This window comes from Papio anubis, chromosome 18 (assembly GCF_008728515.1).
Source record: "Papio anubis isolate 15944 chromosome 18, Panubis1.0, whole genome shotgun sequence".
Classification (NCBI taxonomy): domain Eukaryota; kingdom Metazoa; phylum Chordata; class Mammalia; order Primates; family Cercopithecidae; genus Papio; species Papio anubis.
This window is the reverse complement of record NC_044993.1, coordinates 20,917,491-20,939,074: the sequence shown is the minus strand read 5'-3', so window position 1 is coordinate 20,939,074 and position 21,584 is coordinate 20,917,491. Positions and strand designations below refer to the sequence as shown.

General features: G+C 42.6%; 1 protein-coding gene across 2 annotated transcripts in view; it reads left to right on the top strand.

Moving 5' to 3' along the window:
• Window positions 1-2,460: 2,460 nt before the first annotated feature.
• TANGO6 (transport and golgi organization 6 homolog) overlaps window positions 2,461-21,584 on the top strand; it is a 261,322-nt gene continuing 242,198 nt past the window's right edge. For both annotated transcript variants that reach the window (XM_009196757.4, XM_009196756.4), the window contains exons 1-2: window positions 2,461-2,638; window positions 20,701-21,341. In XM_009196757.4, the coding sequence (XP_009195021.1) occupies window positions 2,542-2,638; window positions 20,701-21,341 (738 nt within the window). In that variant the 5' untranslated portion in view covers window positions 2,461-2,541. The remainder of the gene's footprint in view (window positions 2,639-20,700; window positions 21,342-21,584) is intronic.

The window sequence follows — 21,584 nt, the reverse complement described above, 5'->3', positions numbered from 1 at the left end:
TGGTTGTTTTTTTGTTTTTTTGAGACAAGGTCTCAGTTGCTCAGGCTGGAGTGTAGCGGTACAATCATGACTCACTGCGGTCTCAACCTCCTGGGCTCAGGGGATCCTCCCTCCTCAGCTTCCCAAGTAGCTGGACCACAGGCATGTACCACCAGGCCTTGCTAATTTTTGTATTTATTTTATAGAGACAGGGTCTCACTATGTTGCCTAGCCTGGTGTCAAACTCCTGGGCAAAAGCAGTCCTCCCACTTCAGCCTCCCAAAGTGCTGGGATTACAGGCATGAGCCACCACACCTGGCCCACACTCTGGATTCTGAGGCCCTGGAATTCCCTGCCGAACCATCCCAGGCCTTCTTCTAGGGCTTTGCAGGACTCTTCCCTCGGTCTGCCCTCTGGACGGTGCACTGTGCTCCCCGTCTGCAGTGTTTTTTTTTTTGTTTTTTGTTTTTTGTTTTTGAGACAGAGTCTCGCGTTGTCGCCAGGCTGGAGTATAGTGGTGCGATCTCGGGTCACTGCAACCTTCGCCTCCCAGGTTCAAGTGATTCTCCTGCCTCAGCCTCCTGAGTAGCTGGAACTATAGGCATACATCACTATGCCCAGCTACTTTTTATATTTTTTAGTAGAGATGGGGTTTCACCATGTTGGCCAGGATCTCTTGACCTCCTGATCTGGCCACCTTGGCCTCCCCAAGTGCTGGGATTATAGGCGTGAGCCACCGCGCCCAGCCCCCATTTGCACTTCTAGACCCAGAGGGGCCAATTGGTAGCTGCTCTGTGGAAGGGATGGGGTATGGGGTGTGAACAGAACCTGAATGTGCGGGGCTGTGGGTGCCCACATGTCTAAGTGCCCAGCCTTCATGGTGCAGGATGGAGATGCTGGTGAGAAGAAAAATGGGTCAGGCCAGACGTGGGGGCTGGCTCCCCTTCTCCATTGTGAAGCTCTGAGACAGTCTGAGAATTCTGAATTCCACCTTGATAGAATTTTCAAGGTAGGAGGATAGAAAATATTTTATTTACCAGGCTCTTTGCTTGATTTCTAACACTGAAATATTTCGACTGATGGTGTGAGGGCCTCTACTTGTATTTTTGCACCAAACCCCTCAAGCTTTTCCCACACAATGCTTTACCCCCATCTCACTAAATGTTTAACATCTCAAAATACTCTTAAAATTTTTTATTTCCCAAATGAATCTGTGCCCATACACAATGGAGGAAGCATTGTCTAATGACAAAGCCTGGAAAGGAATACACAGAACAAAAAGAGCATGGTGGCAATTTTGTAGGTCATTTATTTTCCATTCAAAAATATTTTTAAGGCCAGACTCAGGGGCTCACGCCTGTAATTTCAGTACTTTGGAAGGTCAAAGTGGACAAATTGCTTGAGCCCAGGAGTTCAAGACCAGCCTGGGTGAAGTGGTAGTTCACGCCACTGAACTCCAGCCTAGGCGACAGAGCGAGACCCCATCTCAAAAAATAAAAATAAAGGTCCTGCCCTCAAAAACATTGTCCTGTGTCTGCAGCATGACTTTCAGACAACACGGTTTTTCAATGTCCCACCAGGATTTATGTAGGTGAAAACCTGTTTCTGATTATCTGAATCTCAAATCCATTCTGTTTTACATATAAAAACAGTTTGGGGGAGGGCATGGTTTTGATAGACACTGAATTTTCAAGGAATGCAACAACCATGAAAACAGAAGAAAGATCGAACTTTTACTGGAAACTTCACCAAGTTCACTAAAAAAACAAAAATCATATTACCCATAGCAACATTTGTAGCTTTACATTCACAATGGATATATATGCGTGTGTACGTCTGTACTTAGGTTTTTTTTTTTTTTTTTTTTTTTTGAGATAGAGTCTCGCTCCGTCATCCAGGCTGGAGTGCAGTGGTGCGATCTCAGCTCACCGCAACCTCCGCCTCCCAGGTTCAAGCGAATCTCCTGCCTCAGCCTCCCGAGCAGCTGGGACTACAGGCGCCCGCCACCACCTGGCTAATTTTTCTAAGTTTAGTAGAGACGGGGTTTCACCGTATTAGACAGGTTGGTCTCAAACTCCTGACCTTGTGATCTGCCCACCTCGGCCTACCAAAGTGCTGGGATTACAGGTGTCAGCCACCGCGCCCAGCCTGAATATTGTTTTTCCTTATCCATGTTTCACTGTAAGCAGATGTAAGCATCTGTCTGCTTCATTATATCTGCCAGTGTTGAGTACCTAAGTATTTTCATACTGAAATACAGATTATTTAATGATAAATTACTTCTCTCTTCCTTCTTTACATAGCGGTTAATCATACTGAGCTGCTGAAATCGTGTGCGTGGGCAGACTGTGTTAGCCATTTTTGGGTTCCCTCCTACCCCCTGGACTAAGTTGGGACGGAAAAAAAAAGTGAAGGGGGCGTTCCCGACCGATTTGGCCCCGCCCCACCCTGCGGGCCCCGCCCCATAGTGTGCCCATCGCCTTCTGCCACACTCAACATGGCGGCGGCGGAGCTCTGCCGAGGCGCCTGAGCGCGTCAGGAGCGTCGCGTGACACTCCAGTCATGGCGGCCCCGGGGCAGGCTATGGGCAGCGGGGCTCAGGAGACATGCGGTCTGGATCGGATTTTGGAGGCACTGAAGCTGCTGCTGAGCCCGGGAGGTGAGAGGACGCATCTCGGCGCTGGGCTACACAAGGGACTCTTAGGGCCGCCGGGCTTCCGGGGCTGACCTGCCTCCCGCAGCGTGCGCCCCTTAGGCCCGCCCAGGGACCCTCCGCCCGCTGCCGGGGGCTTTGAGCATGGTCTCTGCCCGTCCTCATTACATCCTTGAGGAAACCGAGGCTCAAGGAGGGCGCGGGGTCCGTTGACTGCTGATATTAGCCAACATCTCTTGAGCACTTGCCTTGTGCTGAGCTCTGTCAGGCGCCGCCGTTATTTCATTCAGTCCTTACTACAGCGCTCTTGGGAAGGGGATCTGGACACAGCTCCGGAGAGGGTAGAACGCCCGCGACGTAGGATGTGAGGTCCTAGCCGCGTGAGGGCGCAGGGGCCAGCGTGAACCCTTGAGATTTGTACGAAATTCCAAGAAGTCCAGAAATCGGAAGCAGTGACGTTTGAAATGGGTTTGGGGAGAGTATTTAGGGGTTTCCAGTCGCTTTTAATGTCTGTGGTGCGTGGACAGTTTCTTCCCAATCTAAAATCTGAAGGGACATTGGGAGTGGTTGAAGCTGCATTATTTTTACGACTGAGAACACCCAAGACTCACTGAAGAAATTAAGTAACCTGTCCAAGATCACGTGGTCAAATTAGGGGCAGAACACGGACCTAGGCCCGGGATCTACTGAACCCCCTTCTCAGAATCAGACAAATTATTCAATATAGAGGCTCTGATGTTATCTGGAGCTTTTGGAAAGGAGATAGAGCTCTACTTATCATTGGGGTGTATATTTGGGGGAAGGGATGGGACGGGATCTGTACAATTAGCAAGGGCACATGAAAGGCCAAAGGGGATCACCTCCCAGTCTCAGATTTTATACTCAAAACTGCAAAAACTTCTGCAGACATTACACCACACCAGCGGGGAGTGAACACAAGTTATTAATATTAGTAAATGAGTACCTACTATCAGTCCCCATAGTAGGCTGTTTACATATACATCATTTAATCCTCATAACGATCCCGTGGGATCGGTACTACTTGTATTCCATTTTAACGGATGAAGGAACCAAGGTTCAGGTACATTGGAAATTGCCCAATGTCAGACTAGTAAGTGGCAGAATTTGAATTTAGGTTATTTCCACTAAAAATATGGTAAATATACTACATTGTCTCAAGAGTCAGACTGCAAAATAGAATTTTAAGTTGCTAATCGAGAGGTCACTTGTCTTGCAACTGCAACTCTTTTTTTTTTTTTGAGACGAATTCTCGCTCTATTGCCCAGGCTGGAGTGCAGTGGCACAATCTTGGCTCACTGCAACCTCCGCCTCCCAGGTTCAAGCGATTCTCCTGCCTCAGCCTTCCAAGTAGCGGGGATTACAGGTGCCCACCACCATTCCCAGGTAATTTTTGTCTTTTTAGTAGAGAGGGAGTTTTGCCATGTTGACCAGGCTGGTCTCGAACTCCTGACCTCAAGTGATCTGCCTGCCTTGGCCTCCCAAAGTGCTGGGATTACAGGCCTGAGCCACTACACCTGGCCTGCAACTCTCTATTATATGACTGAGAACAAGTTTAAATAAGCAAAAATCCTGGAAGTAATCGTCTGTCATGAAACACGTATATTATGCTTTGTTTATAGAAGACTTTCTAATCTCTATGAGTATGTGGTGGAGTACACATATATGTACTCATTTAATTTACAGAAGTTCAAGCATTCCTATTTTAAAAGGAATTAGTGTGTAAAATTATTATTTTGTAGATGTAGTCTGTTGTATATTATATGAATCTGTCTACTATTTTATCATATTAGCTGCTTAGGGAATTTAAAAATATCTGTAGTGGCTGGGTGAGGCGGGTGATACCTGTATTCCCAGCACTTTGGGAGGCTGAGGTAGGATCCCAGGAGTTTGAGACCAGACTGGGCAACATAGTGATACTTTGTCTCTACAAAAAATTAAAAAATTGGCCATGCATGGTACTACACACCTGTGGTCCTAGCTACTGGGGAGGCTGAGATGGGAGGATTGCTTGAGCCTGAGAGGTCCAAGTCTAGGCTACAGTGAGCCAAGATTACACTAGTGCACTGTAGCCTGGGTGACAAAGTAAGACCCTGTTTTTTTGGGGGGTTCTTTTTTTTTTTTTTGAGACAGAGTTTCACTCCATCACCCAGGCTGGAGTGCAGTGGCATGATCTTGACTCACTGGAACCCCTACCTCCCGGGTTCAATCAATTCTCATGCCTCAGCCTCCCTTGTAGCTGGGACCACAGGCACCCACCACCATGCTCACATAATTTTTGTACTTTTTGTTTTGAGATGGGATTTCGCTCTTGTTGCCCGGGCTGGAGTGCAGTGGCACAATCTTGGCTCACTGCAATCTCTGACTCCTGGGTTCAAGTGATTCTAGTACCTAAGCCTCCCGAGTTGCTGGGATTACAGGCATACACCACCATGCTTGGCTAATTTTTTGTACTTTTAGTAGAGATGGGGTTTCACCATGTTGGCCAGGCTGGTCTTGAACTCCTGACCTCAGGTGATCTGCCTGCCTTGACCTCCCAGAGTATTGGGATTAAGGTTACAGGCATGAGCCACCATGCCCAACCAAGAAGTCAGCTGGATTTTCATATCTGCTTCTCCAGTCTGTTATGATAGGTTGTTTTGACTGAAGTACATGAAGAAAACCTAGAGTCACATAGATATGTAGTTGGAAAAGGGAGGAGAGTTCAATCATCTTTTCAGATAATTATGTACATTCTTTTCTTTTTTTTTTTTTTTTTAGATGGAGTGTTGCTCTGTCGCCCAGGCTGGAGTGCAGTGGTACAATCTCGGCTCACTGCAACCTCCGCCTCCCAGGTTCAAGGGATTCTCTTGCCTCAGCCTCCCGAGTAATTGGGACAACAGGCACGTGCCACCATGCCTGGCTAATTTTTTTTTTTTTTTAGTACAGACAGGTTTCACCATATTGGCTAGGCTGGTCTCGAACTCCTGACTTTGTAATCCTCCTGCCTTGGCCTCCCAAAGTGCTGGGATTACAGGTGTGAGCCACCATGTCCAGCCTTCTTTTATACAATTCTAAAACTCAACAAGATAATCTCTGCATGAATTCTGTGGGGAAAAAAGTGAAGAGAAACTCAACAAGAGGCAATATCTTTTGTGTGTGTGTGTGTGTGTGTGTGTGTGAGAGACAGAGTTTCTCTGTTTTTGCCCAGGATGGAATGCAATGGTGCAATCTCGGCCCACTGCCACCTCCACCTCCTGGGTTCAAGCGATTCTCCTGCCTTGGCCTCCCAAGTAGCTGGGATTACAGACATGCGCCACCATGCCCAGCTAATTTTGTATTTTTAGTAGAGATGGGGTTTCTCCACGTTGGTCAGGCTGGTCTCAAACTCCTGACTTCAAGTGATCTGCCTGCCTCAGCCTGCCAAAGTGCTGGGATTACAGGCATGAGCCACCTCGCCTGGCCAAGAGGTAATATCTTAAAGATTTGTTGCAGTATGAAATCAGAACTCGTATCAATAAGCCTTTCATACTCAGTACACGCTTGAGAATGTGAAAGGCACATCATGACCTAGTATTATTGTGAAATAGTTTTGACCTTGCAGACCCTGAGAGGGCCTTGGGAACCCCCTGGCAAAGCAAGCCAGGTCCCCATAGGGTACTAACTGCTGCTTTATGGAAATGCCTCCATTTATTTCCAAGTAGATGTTATTTTCATCACCAGTAGAGGGCAGAGAAGATTACTTCATTAAAGGGGCTCTGGAAAACTTCACTAAGAGCTTTTGTTTTAAATCACTTTCTTTGTGTTCTATGTTTGGGTTCAAAGATCTTATGTCACAGGAAGTCATTTAGAGGTTGGTTAGTGATCTTAATGGTTAGGGGCAACAAGAGGGAAATAACACTCATTTGCATTTGAGGTATACATTAGCCAAAGGAACCAGATATTCATGCCAGTGAGTCAGAACACTTGCCCTAGAAAGTCTTAGAAGAATATAGAAGGCTGAGCACGGTAGCTCACACCTGTAATCCCAGGACTTTGGGAGGCCGTGGCGTGAGGTCAGGAGTTTGAGACCAGCCTGGCCAACATGGCGAAACCCCGTCTCTACTAAAAATACAAAAATTATGGCCGGGTGCGGTGTCTCACGCCTGTAATCCCAGCACTTTGGGAGGTCGAGGCCGGTGGATTATAAGGTCAGGAGTTTGAGACCAGCCTGGCCAAGATGGTGAAACCCCGTCTCTACTAAAAATACAAAAATTAGCCGGGTGCAGTGTCAGGCCCCTGTAATCCCAGCTACTCGGGAGGCTGAGGCAGGAGAATTGCTTGAACCCGGGAGGTGGAGATTTCAGTAAGCCGAGATCATGCCACTGCACTCTAGCCTGGGTGACAGAGCAAGCCTCCATCTCAAAAAAAAAAAAAAAAAAATTAGCTGGGCATGGTGGCACGTGCCGGTAGTCCCAGCTACTCGAGAGGCTGAGGCAGGAGAATTGCTTGAACCCAGGAGGTCAAGGTTGCAGTGAGCTGAGATCCCACCACTGCACTCCAGCCTGGGTGACAGAGCAAGACTCCATCTCAAAAAAAAAGGAGAAAAAACTATTGCAAATTTCTTACTCTTCTGTTCTCATTATTTTTAAAGGATATTATTGTTTCTCTCTCTCTCTTTCTCTCTGTTTCTCTCTCTCTGTTTCCCTCTCTTTTAAATAGAGACGGGGTCTCCCTATGTTGCCCAGCCTGGAGTACAGTGGCTATTCACAGATGTGATCATAGCAGACTGCAGCCTCAAACTTCTGGGCTCAGGTGATGCTTCTGCCTCAGCCTCCCAGCTAGCTGGGACTACAGGGGTATCACTGTGCCGGCTTTCCTTTTATTCTTTTTTTAAAACAGAAGTAGTTAATGTTTACTATAGCAAAGATTTTTTAAATATAGAGAAACCAAAAGAAGAAAATTAAAATTACCTTAATCTCACTACCCAGAGGGTACTACTATTAGCAATTCAGAAAATACTGTTTTTCCTTTTTACAATAATGATCTCATATGCCACATACTGTTTTATAACCCTAAAATAACTTTTAGTGCAGAGACAATACATATTTATTGTAAAAAAAAATTTAAAACTATAATTAGGTAAAAAGGAAAATCCCATCTCTGGCCCTGTCACCCAGAGATCATCACTATCAAAACCTCGAAGTATTAAAACTTTGAGACCCTTTTCTGTGCGTATAAACATGAATATATTTTAATATAGTTAGTATCATTCTGTTCCTTTATTGACCAAATTTCAGAATAATAAATTAGTGTCTTAGCAACCTCCAAAGGTAACCAACGAAGTGATCTTTTTTCCTGTATTATGAATCATAGATTTTATGTATCTGATGTTTCAATTATTGTATTCCTTGTTCGTACCAATCAAATTTCCCATTTTTGACCTGTGGGAACCATTTCTGATTGGCTCTTGGGCTTTTTGACATGACCATGGTAGTCTTTGATTGCCTCCTTGCTCTCCAGCAGAAGATATCCCAGGCTCATCTGAGGTATTTCCTGCCTCATTTTTGAAAACAACTCTCTGTAAGGAAAAGTGGTATTTAGAAACCACAGTGTAGACACAGGATATTCATTGCTATTGAAATTATGGGCCGGGCGCAGTGGCCAACGTCTATAATCCCAGCACTTTGGGAGGCCGAGGTGGGTGGATCACTTGAGATCAGGAGTTCGAGACCAGCTCGACCAACATGGCGAAACCCTGTCTCTACTAAAAATACAAAAATTATCCAAGCGCTATGGTGGGCGCCTGTAATCCCAGCTATTCGGGAGGCTGAGGCAGGAGAATTGCTTGAGCCCAGGAGGCAGAGGTGGCAGTGAGCTGAGACCGCGCAACTACACTCCAGCCTGGGTGACAAAGTGAGACCCCATCTCAAAAAAAGGAAAGTATCATTGGCTGGATGTGGTGGCTGGCACCTGTAATCCCACCACTTTGGGAGGCTGAAGTGGGCAGATTGCTTGAGCCCAGGACTTCAAAACCAGCCTAGGCTACATAGTAAAACACTGTCTTTACAAAAAATACAGAAATAAAAAAAAAAATACAGAAATTAGCTGGGCATGGTGGCACATGCTTTGTGGTCCCCGCTACTTTGGAGGCTAAGATAGGAGGATCAGCTGAGCCCAGGAGTTTGAGGGTGCAATGAACTATGATTATACCACTGTACTCCAGCCTGAGTGACAGAGTGAGACCCTGTCTCAAAAAAAAAAAAAGAAAGAAAAGGAAAAAGAAACTGTCATTGCTTTCAGACTTTTTGAAGGATTAGAGCTAGGAAATATGTGGATTTTTAGAAAATGAAAATAAATCTTGAGTTCTTACCAGTATTTCCAATTGAAATGAAATATAATGGCTTTTTTTATTTTATAAGTTTTTTCTAACATTTCATTATGAAAATTTGTAATTATGAAGCTGACAGACAAATTGAAGAACTTTTATAGTGAAGATACCATGACCTTCATTCTACAGTTGTAATTTTACTGTAATTGCTTGATCACATATGTGTCCTCTAGCTGGGTTTTGTTTGTTTGTTTGTTTGTTTTTGAGACAGATTCTTGCTCTGTTGTCCAGGCTGGAGTGCAGTGGCTCAGTCTCGGCTAACTACAACCTCTGCCTCCCAGGTTCAAGCGATTCTCCAGCCTCAGCCTCCCAAGTAGCTGGGACTACAGGCATGTGCCACCAAACCTGGCTAATTTTTGTATTTTCAGTAGAGATGGGGTTTCACTATGTTGGCCAGTCTGGTCTCAAACTCCTGACCTCGTGATCTGCCCACCTCGGCCTCCCAAAGTGCTGGGATTACAGGTGTGAGCCACTGCGTCCAGCCTCTAGCTGTTCTTTTATCCTACATTTTACATTTTTATATTTATATTTCCTTTATCTGAGAATATTGGTTCCTAATGAAATTAATGTATTATATATACACATATATATACCCATACATATATAAATATGTAATCACATTATATAAAATGTATAATCACACAATACATACTCATACATGTCTATAATCTTTTCAAAGAACAAATCCAACATTACCACTACAAACCCACTGTTTAAGGGGTTTTTGTTTGGTTGATTTTTGTTCTCAGGATATATAAAATTCTTTATTTCAAGTCTCTTAAAATAATTTTCTGTGTGGTTACACTGCTAACTTAATATAGAGTAGGAGTCAGTAAACTTTTTCTCTGAAGGACCAGATAGTAAATATTTTGAGCTTTGCGGCGCATATGGTCTCTGTTGTAACTACTCAGCTCTGTCACTGTATCTCAAAAGCAGCCATAGACTATATGTAAATGGGCATAACTGTGTTCCAGTAAAGCCTTATTCATGAAAACAGTTGGTGGGCCAGATTTGGAATGCAGATCATAGTTTGGTGACCTTTGACATAGAGCACAGAATTTGGTTCATTGGTTCATTTGTTTGTTTTTGACTTTTAGAAATTGTTTTGCATTTTTTTCATTTAATTTTTTTTAACTATGAAAAACATCTGCTGGGTTCTAAAACTAATAAAATTAGATACAGTTATCCATGTTTCCTCCTCTGCTCTCTCCCTTTCTCTGTAGATGACTTACTTTAATTAGTTTTAAATTTATTCTTAAATTGCTTCTTTTTTGAAAAGACATACAAATAATCTATGGTTTCATATTCACTCCCATTTTTACACAAAAGGTAGCATACTATATATTTTTTTCTGCATCTTTTAATTTTTATTTTATTTTACTAAATGGAGTCTCGCTCTGTCGCCCAGGCTGGAGTGCAGTGGTGTGATCTCTGCTCACTGCAAGCTCCGCCTCCCAGGTTCACGCCATTCTCCTGCCTCAGCCACCCCAGCAGCTGGGACTACAGGCGCCCGCCACCACAGCTGGCTAATTTTTTTGTATTAATAGTAGAGACAGGGTTTCACTGTGTTAGCCAGGATGGTCTCAATCTCCTGACCTCGTCATCCACCTGCCTCAGCCTCCTAAAGTGCTGGGATTACAGGCGCGAGCCACTGTGCCCGGCCGTTAATTTTTATTTTAATTTAATTTTAATTTTTGTTTTTGAGATGGAGTCTCGCTTTGTCGCCCAGGCTGGAGTGCAGTGGTGCAATCTTGGCTCACTGCAACCTCTGCCTCACAGGTTCAAGCGATTCTCCTTCCTCAGTCTCCCGAGTAGCTGGGATTACAGGCGCGCACCACCACCCCTGGCTAATTTTTTGTATTTTTAGTAGAGATGGGGGTTTCACCATGCTGGTCAGGCTAGCCTCGAACTCCTGACCTCATGATCCGCCCACCTTAGCCTCCCAAAGTGCTGGGATTACAGGCCTGAGCCACTACACCTGGCCTGCATCTTACTTTTTAAACTTAGTGTCTTAGCGACTGCTACACAGTGGTACATATAAATCTTCCGTTTTCTCTTTTATAGCTGCATAGTTTATTCAGCCAATTCTCTACTAGTGGACATTTGGGTTGTTTTCAAGTCTTTTGCTAATTTAAGAAGTACTGCAATGAATAGTCTTGTAAATGTGTCCTTTTGCATTGTTTGCCTGTGTATCTATAAGTTAGATTCCTAAAAGTGGGATTGCTGGGCCACAGGGAAATGCCTATGTAATTTTGCTAGATATTGCCAAATTTCTCTCCTTGGGGATGTACCATTTTAGTTCCTACCAACAATGTATGAGAGTGTGTGTTTCCTCACAGACTTGCTACAGAATGTGTTATAAAACTTTTGGATTTTAGCCAGTTCGATAGATGGAAAGTGATATTTCAGTGTAACTTTAATTTACTTTTCTCTTATTATGAGCAAGATTGATCATATGTTCATGTTTAAGGGCCATTTGCATTTCTTTTTCTATAAGCTGTCTGTATCTTTTGCTCATGTAGTGTTTTGTACTCTTTGTTCACATTAGAATATATTATGAACATGTCATTAAATAATGTTCAACATCATTTAATGGCTAAAAAATATTCCATTGTTTATTCATTCAATAACAATTTATTAAACAGCTTTTACTTGTCAGGCTTTGTTTCAGGCAAAGAGAATACAGCAGTGAACAAAACAAATCAATACCCCTGTTTTCTAGATGCTTTGATTCTAGTTGGTAGAAAGACAATACACAATAAACAAAATAAGTACTTCACATACATATAGTATGTTAGATACAATTAGACCATAATTTACTCAACAAACACCTGTTATGGGACATGCATTTCTAATTTTACACTATTATAAATCATGCAGTATTGGACATAGTTATTATCAATTACATTTTGATTCCTTCTAATTTGTTTCTTAGAAGGTATATTAGCTTTAGTTTTGAGGTCTGTTGCTTGTATTTATATTAAAAAAAAAAAAGTTTTTGGTTTATTTGACCTGGCTGCATGTCCATATATATTTTCAAATTTTTATTATAGTTTTCTAAACAAATAGAAAAGCTGATGGCCAGGTGCAGTAGCTCATGCCTGTAATCCCAACACTTTGGGGAGGCTGAGGCGGGAGGATTGCTTGAGCCCAGGAGATCAAGACCAGCCTGGGCAACATAGTGAGACCCCCACATCTCTACAAAAGATGAAAAAATTAGTCAGGTGGGGTGGTATGCAACTGTGGTCCTAGCTACTCGAGAGGCTGAGATGGGAGGACTGCTTGAGCCCAAGAATCAAAGCTACAGTGAATTGTGATTGCGTAACTGCACCCTAGCCTGGGTGACAGAGCGAGACCCCCGTCTCAAAAAGAAAAAAAAGAAAAGTTGAAAGAATATGGCAAACACCCTTATACACATCATTTAGATTCCACAATTCACATTTTATTATATTTGGTTTATCACATTTCTATCCATCTACCCATACATCAATTCATGTTTTCTTCTTTTTTTTTTTGATGCATTCAAAGTAAGTTGCAGATATCAGTACGTTTTACCCATAAACACTTCAGCATTATAACATTAACTAGAGTTTAATATTTATTTGGATTTTTTATAGTTCATTTGTTTTAGGTAAAATTTATATGCAATGAAATGCACAAATAGGCCGGGCGCGGTGGCTCAAGCCTGTAATCCCAGCACTTTGGGAGGCCGAGGCGGGCGGATCACGAGGTCAGGAGATCGAGACCATCCTGGCTAACATGGTGAAACCCCGTCTCTACTAAAAATACAAAAAACTAGCCGGGCGTGGTGGCGGGCGCCTGTAGTCCCTGCTACTCGGAGGCTGAGGCAGGAGAATGGCCTGAACCTGGGAGGCGGAGCTTGCAGTGAGCCGAGATCGCGCCACTGTACTCCAGCCTGGGTGACACAGCGCGAGACTCCGTCTCAAAAAAAAAAAAAAAAAAAAAAGAAATGCACAAATAATACGTATATCATTCAGTGAGTTTTAAAAATGCATATACTTGGCTGAGGCATGAGAATCACTTGAATTCAGGAGGCAGGGTTTGCAGTGATCTGAGATTGCGCCACTGCACTCCAGCCTGGGTGACAGAGCGAGACTCTGTCTCTAAAAAAAAAAGAAACATATACTTTTGTAATTAAAACCTCTGTCAAGATACACATTGTTACTTCCAGGTGAGAAAAGGAAAAAAAAAAAACCGAAAGAAAAAGCAGATATACATCATTACTGTTATCCCAGAAAGTTCCCTTCTGCCCTTTCACAATCATCATTTCCCACTCCTACTCCCCTAGAGATAACTAGTTCTGGGTTTTTTAACCCGTAGATTAGTTTTGCCTATTCTAGAACTTAATGTAAACAAGAAACATCTTGTTGGCTATGTGGGCTGTTTCCAGTTTGGGGCTATTATGAATAGTGCTGCTATGAACATTCTTGTAGAAGTCTTTGTTATAAAAATGTGCATTGTGTATTAATTTTTCTTGGGCAAGTATGTTAGAGTGGAATTGCTGGATTATAGGGTAGGTATATGTTTGGTTTTCTAAGAAACTGCCAGACCAACTGTGTTTTGATCATGTCATACTTCTGCCAACAATGTATGAGAGTTCCAGTTGCTTCACATCATTTGGTAGTGTCAATCTTTGTCAATTTTAGCCATTCTGGTGTGTGTAGTGGTATCTCATTGTGGTTTTAATTTGCATTTCCCTGATAACTAATGATATTGAGCATCTTTTCATATGCAGTTGGTCATTTGAATAACTTCTTTTTTGAAGTGTCTGTTTGAATAATTGTCCATTTTTTAAATAGTTTGTTTTATTGAGCTGTAAAGTGTTCTTCATGTATTCTGGAGCAATGCGTTTGTCATATATATGTACTGCAAACATTTTCTCCCTATCTGTGGCTTGAACTGTATATTTTGAAAAGAAGTTTTAAATTCTGATGAAGTCCAGTTTTTTTCCTTTTTGGCTCATGCCTTTTGTGTTTTAAGAATTCTGTCTGGGCACAGTGGCTCACACCTATAATCCCAGTACTTTAAGAGGCAGAGTGGGAGGATTGCTTAAGCATAGGAGTTCAAGACCTGCCTGGGCAACATCATGAGACCTCATCTCTATAAATAATTAGTCAAGCATGGTGGCATACAATTGTAATCCCAGCTACTAGGGAGCTGAGGCAGAAGGATCACTTGAACCTGGGAGATTAAGGCTGCAGTGAGCTGGAATCAGGCCACTGCACTCCAGCCTGGGTGACAGAGCAAGACCCTGTTGCAAAAAAGAAAAGAAACAAAAACCAAAATAAAACCAAAAAACAAGAAATTGTTGTCTACTCTAGAATCATAAAAGAATTTCTTCTGTGTTTTCTTCCAGAAGTTTTATAGTTTAGATTTTGTATTTATGATCTATTTTGAGTTAATTTTGGTATATGGTGTAAATTAAGGGTCAAGGTTTTTTGTTGTTTTGTTTTGTTTTTGTTTTTGTTTTTCCCATATGGATATCCAGTTGTTCTAACCTCATTTGGTAAAGGAATTTTCTTTCCGTATTGTATTGATTTCATATCTTTGTTGAAGATCAAATAGCCATATAAGTGTGGGACTGTTTCTGGATTCTCAATTCTGTTTTATCAATCTGCCTAACAGTCCTTATGCCAGTACCACATTGTCTTTAATTACTGTAGTTCTATAGTAAGTTGGGTAGTATAAGTTCTCTAACATTGTTCTTGACTATTCTGGGTCTTATAGGTTTCTATATAAATTTTTTAATCAGTTTATCAATTTCTGCAAAAAGGTCTGATGAGATTTTTATTGTCATTACATTGACTTTATAGATCAATTTGTGGACAATTGCTATCTTTTTTTTTTTTTTTTTTTTTGAGACTGAGTCTGGCTCTGTCGCCCAGGCTGTAGTGCAGTGGCCGGATCTCAGCTCACTGCAAGCTCTGCCTCCCGGGTTTACGCCATTCTCCTGCCTCAGCCTCCCGAGTAGCTGGGACCACAGGCGCCCGCCACTTCGCCCGGCTAGTTTTTTGTATTTTTTAGTAGAGATGGGGTTTCACCGTGTTAGCCAGGATGGTCTCGATCTCCTGACCTCGTGATCCGCCCGTCTCGGCCTCCCAAGGTGCTGGGATTACAGGCTTGAGCCACTGCGCCCAGCTTTTTTTTTTTTTTTTTTTAAGACAGAGTCTTGCTCTGTCACCCAGGCTGCAGTCCAATGGCGTAACCTTGGCTTACCTCAACCTCCACCTCCTGGGTTCAAGCGATTCTCCTGCCTCAGCCTCCCAAGTAGCTGGGATTACAGGGGCCCGCCACCATGCCTGGCTAAATTTTTTTTTTTTTTTTTTTTTTTGAAGAGGAGTCTCGCTCTGTCCCCCAGGCCAGAAGCGCAGTGGTGCAATCTCAGCTCACTGCAACCTCCGCCTCCAGGGTTCAGGCCATTCTCCTGCCTCAGCCTCCTGAGTAGCTGGGACTACAGGTGCCCACCACCACGCCCGGCTAATTTTTTGTATTTTCAGTAGAGACAGGGTTTCACTGTGTTAGCCAGGATGGTCTCGAACTCCTGACCTCATGATCTGCCCGCCTTTGCCTCCCAAAGTGCTGGGATTACAGGCATGAGCCACCTCTCTCAGCTGGATATATCTCTTCTTTATTTGGGTCCTTAAAATTTTTTCTTGGCTGGGCATGGTGGCTCACACCTGTAATCCCAACACTTTGGGAGGCCAAGGCGGGTGGATCACCAGAGGTCAGGAGTTCGAGACCATCTTGGCTAACGTGGTGAAACTCCGTTTCTACTAAAAATACAAAAATTAACCAAGTATGGTGGTGGGCATCTGTAATCCCAGCTACCCAGGAGGCTGAGGCAGGAGAATTGCTTGAACCTGGGAAGTGGAGGTAGCAGTGAGCCAAGATCCGCCATTGCACTCCAGCCTGGGCGAGAAGAGTGAAACTCCGTCTCAAAAAAATAAATAAATAAAAAATTTATCAGCAAGTTTTCAGTGTAGAGAGCTTGTATATCTTGTGCTAAATTTATCCTAACTTTTGTAAATTAAAGTTTTAGGCCGGGCGTGGTGGCTCACACCTGTAATGCCAGCACTTTGGGAGGCCAAGGCAGGTGGATCACCTGAGCTCAGGAGTTTGAGACCAGCCTGGGCAACATGGTGAAACCCCATCTCTACTAAAATACAAGAGATCACCCATGTGTGGTGGCATGTGCCTGTAGTCCCAGCTACTGGGGAGGTAGAGGCACGAGAATTGCTTGAACCTGGGAGGCAGAGGTTGCAGTGAGCCAAGATCACACCACTGCACTCCAGCCTGGGAGACAAAATGAAACTGTCTCAAAAAAAAAAAAAAGTTTTAAATTTCAGCCGGGAGTGGTGGCGCATGCCTGTAATCCCAGCACTTTGGGAGGCCAAGGCAGGTGGATCACCTGATGTCAGGAGTTTGAGACCAGCCTGGCCAACATGGTGAAATCCGATCTCTACTAAAAATACAGAAAAATTAGCCAAGCGTGATTGCGGGTGACTGTAATCCCTGCTACTCAGGAGGCTGAGGCAGGAGAATCTCTTGAACCCGGGAGGTGGAGGTTGCAGTGAGTCGAGATTGTGCCACTGTACTCCAGCCTTGACAGAGCAAGACTCAGTCTCAAAAATAAATAAATAAATAAATAAATAAATAAATAAATAAATAAAAATAAACCAAATTTCATTTTGTCATTTTTGCTGCAAATATAAAATTTCTTGTTTTTTTGTTTTTTAATTTTTGTTTTATTGCTTGTATTCTGTGAACTTTCTAAATTCATTTGTTAGTTCTAGTAGTTGTTTTATAAAGTCCTTAGGGCTTTTACATAAACGATGATGCCATCTGTGAATAGAAACAATTTTGCTTCTTCCTTTCTGCTCTTGTAGTCTTTTATTGCTGCTTTTGTCCTATTTCAATGACAAAGATTTTCAGTAACATGTTGAATAGAAGTGAGAATAGACATCCTGTGTCTATTTTACTTCACCACTAAGTATGATGGTAACTGTAGGTTTGTTCATGGATACCCTTTATCAGATTGTAGAAGTTCCCTTTTATTCTTAATTTGTGTCGTGAACGGGTGTTGAATTTTGTCAAATGCTTTTTCTGCATTCGTTGAAATGATCACATGGGTTTTCTCCTTATACTGTTAATAAGATGAATCATACTGATTGAGTGTCAAGTATTAAGCCAACTATGTATTCCTGGCATAAACAACACTTGGTAATAAAGTATTCTTTTATATTCTTTTCTATATCACTGCATTTTATTTGCTAATATTTAAGCATTTTTAAAGTTATTAATAGATTCTATTTTTTAGAACAGCTTTTGGTTTATAGAAAATTTGAGCAGAAAGTACGGAGAGTTCCCATATACTCCCTTTCCTACCCCAAACCTAGTTTCCCCTATTAGCATCTTGCATTAGTGTGGTACATTTGTTACAACTGATAAACCAATATTGATACATTCTTATTAACTGAAGTCCAAAGTTTATATCTAGGGTTCATTCTTTGTGTTATATGATTTTATGAGTTTTGAGAAATGCATAATGTCATATATGCATAATTATAATCTCATACAGGATAGTTTCACCTCCCTAAAAAACCACACTTCACCTAGTCTTTCCTTCCCCATCCCTGACCTCTTGGCTACTCCTGATCTTTTCACTGTCTCTATAGTTTTGCCTCCTCCAGAATGTCATGTAATTGGAATTATACAGAATATAGCTCTTCAGACTGGCTTCTTTCACTTAGAAGTATGCATTTAAGGCTCCTCCATGTCTTTTGTGGCTTGATAGCTTATTTCTTTTTATCACTGATTAATATTCCATTGTCTGAGTGTAGCACAGTTTATCCATTCTTTTTTTTTCTTTCTAAAAAAAATCCTTTTACCTTTTGAAGATCATTTTGGTTGCTTCCTGTTTTTTGGTAATTATGAATAAAGTTACTATAAACATACATATGCAGTTTTTCTGTGTGGACATAAGTTTTCAGCTCATTTGGATAAATACCCAGGAGCACAATTGCTGGATCGTATGTTTAACTTTCTAAGAAACTGCCAAACTATCTTCCAAAGTGGCTGTACTATTTTGCATTCCCACCAGCAATGAATGAGAGTTCCTGTTGCTCCACATCCTTGTCAGCATTTAATGTTGTCAGTGTCCTGGATTTTGGCCATTCTAATAGGTATATAATAGTATCTGGCTGTTGTTTTAGTTTGCATTTCCCTAATGACATATGATATTGGGCATCTTTTCATATGCTTGTTTGCCATGTGTACTGTTTTTTAAGTTTAGATTTTTAAGTAATGATTTTTAAGTTTAGATTAATGAAGGATATTGATCAGTATTTTTCTTTTTTGTGATTTTATCAGGGTCAGGTTTTGGGATCAGTGTTCTAATGACCTCTCAAAATAAATTGAAAAATATTCCTTCTTCTTTATTTTCTGAAAGAGTTTGTGTAACCTTGGTGTTATTTCTTCCTTAAATGATTCACCAGTGAAACCATCTAGGCCTGAAATTTTATCTCTTGGAAGACTTTTTCTTTTTTCTTTTTGAAACAGTCTCACTCTGTCGCCCAGGCTGGAGGGCAGTGGTGTGATCTCGGCTCACTGCAACCTCTGCCTCCCGGGTTCAAGCAATTCTCCTGCCTCAGCCTCCCAAGTAGCTGGGATTACAGGCGCCTGCCACCACGCCCAATTAATTTTTGTATTTTTGGTAGAGATGGGGTTTCACCATGTTGGCCAGCTTGGTCTCCAACTCCTGACCTCAAGTGATCCTCCCACCTCAGCCTCCCAAAGTGCTGGGATTGTAGGCATGAGCCACCACGCCCAGCGGAAGATTTTTAGATAGCACATTTATCTAATACATATAGGGTTATTTAGGGTTTTTATTTTGTCTTGTGACAGTTTTGATAAGTTGTATTTTTCAAGGAATATTTTCATTTCATGTATATTGTTTGGTTTTTGGCATAATGTTCATTAATTTCTCTGTTATGCTTTAAACTTTCTTTCTTTTCTTTCACTGCAGCCTCTATGTCCCAGGCTTAAGCAGTCCTTCTACTTCAGCCCCCTGAGTAGCTGGGACCACAGGTGTGCACCACCATACCTGGCTAATTTTTTTTTTTTTTTTTTAATGTTTTTAGAGATGGGATCTCCCTACGTTGCCCAGGCTGATCTCAAACTCCTGGGCTCAAGCGATCTTCCTGCCTTGGCCTCCCAAAGTACTGAGACTACAGGTGTGAGCCACTGTGCCTGGTCCTTTTTACTTTTCTGATATAAGCTTTACAGCTATACATTTCTCTATAAGCATTGCTTTAGTTATATCCAACAAATATTGATGTTTTTTGTTAGCATTCAGTTGGAAATCTTGTAATTTCTTTTTTGACCATAGATTATTTAGAAGTACATTGCTTAATTTCCAAACATTTGAGACTCTTTGGATGTTTTGTTGTTAATACTTTCTGTCTTAATGCCATTGTAGTCAGAGAACATACTTGATAGGAAAAAGATATCCACTGAAAATAGATATTCTGGGGGGAAACGATGTGGTTAATGTTTGAGCACTGTGTCTGTATTTTGTGATCTTCCTCACTAGAATGTAAGTTCCATGAGGAAAGAGGCTTTGTTCTGTTTTTTTTTTGTTGTTGTTGTTATATTTTGTTTTTGAGACTGGATCTTGCTCTGTCACCCAGGCTGGAGTGCGGTGGCACAGTCTCAGCTCATTGCAGCCTCGACTTCCTGGGCTCAAATGATCCTCCCACCTCAGCCTCCTGAGTAGCTGGGACTACAGGCATGCACCACCATAGCCAGCTGATTCTTTTTTTTTTTTTTTTTTTTGAGACAGAGTCTTGCGCTGTGTCACCCAGGCTGGAGTGCAGTGGCGCGATCTCGGCTCACTGCAAGCTCCGCCTCTCAGGTTCACGCCATTCTCCTGCCTCAGCCTCCGAGTAGCTAGGACTACAGGCGCCCGCCACCACGCCCGGCTAGTTTTTTTTTTGTATTTTTAGTAGAGACGGGGTTTCACCATGTTAGCCAGGATGGTCTCGATCTCCTGACCTCGTGATCCACCCGCCTCGGCCTCCCAAAGTGCTGGGATTACAGGCTTGAGCCACCGCGCCCGGCCTAGCAGCTGATTCTTTTAGTTGTTTTAGAGATGGGGTCTCACTGTGTTTCCCAGGCTGGTCTTGAACTCCTGGGCTCATGCAGTCATCCCACCTTTGCCTCCCAAAGTGCTGGGATTACAGGCATGAGCCACCTCACCTGACCAGAGCCTTTGTTCTGTTCAGTGCTTTATCCCCAGCACCTGGAACAGCTGGACTGAATGAATGTTCTACGGTAAATGTTCAGCTTTTAAATTTCTGTTCTGGCTACAATTTAAGCCCTGTAAGATGATTCAGACCTGGTCTCTGCCCTAAAAACATGTGGGGAATAGAAGCAAACTAGATGAACTATAATGTTAGGACACTACTCCAATTACATGCAAAGTGCTGTGGGAAGGCAGAAAATGTGGTCTTAAATTCTTCATAGGCTGGGTTGGTACCCCTGGGGGAGGCTTTCCAGAGCCAGTGACAGCGGGGCCAGGCCTGCAAGGATGAACTGGAATAGGCAGGGCATTCCACAGGGAGAAGTGCAGTTTGTTTTCTATGTGTATAATCTCTCCTTTTTTTTTTTTTTTCTTCAAAAGGATCAGGCTCAAGTTCACTACAGGTCACAAAACACGATGTCTTGTTGGCTACTTTAAAATCTAACCTGTCTGCTTTGGAGGACAAGTTTCTAAAGGATCCTCAGTGGAAGAATCTGAAACTCCTAAGAGATGAAATTGCTGGTAAGGCAGAATGGCCACAAAACTCTGTGGATGTCACTTGGAGTTTTACCTCTGAAACCTTGTTGTTGCTTTTGTGCTTGAAGGAAACCATGCTCCTCCTTGCAGCTAATTTCAATCCAGGTAAACCCAACCCTAGGACTCCGGAAGTTGCTCCTGCCCTGAGTCCCGATGCACTTAGTATCTCACAGCAGAAGACTGTCCAGTTCGTTTTGCAGTTTGTAGTCACCTTGGGTATTTGCCCCTATCTCATGCCTGGTGTTGGAGTCCCTTTGAGATATAGAACTGAGTTTGGTGCCGTCGTTCAAGACGTGGTGTGTCTCGATGCTGCCCCTGATGCAACTCGAAGACTGTACACCAGCTGCAGGGCCCTTCTAAACGTTGCTCAGCACACATCTCTGGGAAGCTTGATATTCTGCCACCATTTTGGGGATATTGCAGCAGGTCTGTGCCAACTGGGATTCTGCCCAACCAAAAGAAAACTGCTAACAGCTGCAGAAGAGGTAAATATACATGGAGAAAGAGAGGGAGAGATTGTGTGTGTGTGAATATGTGAATATGTTTGTGGATAGTTGTTATAAAAGGCAACTCTTAGTTCTTCAGAACTGGATATGCCAAAGCATATCCAATGGATAAATGAATCTTTTCAGGGTGGGTGGAGGTTTCATTTATTGGGTACTCATCCTTTGCACACCTGTAGAGTCCATTTTACCTGTCCCTTATCATTTTGGGAAACAGCTATTTTA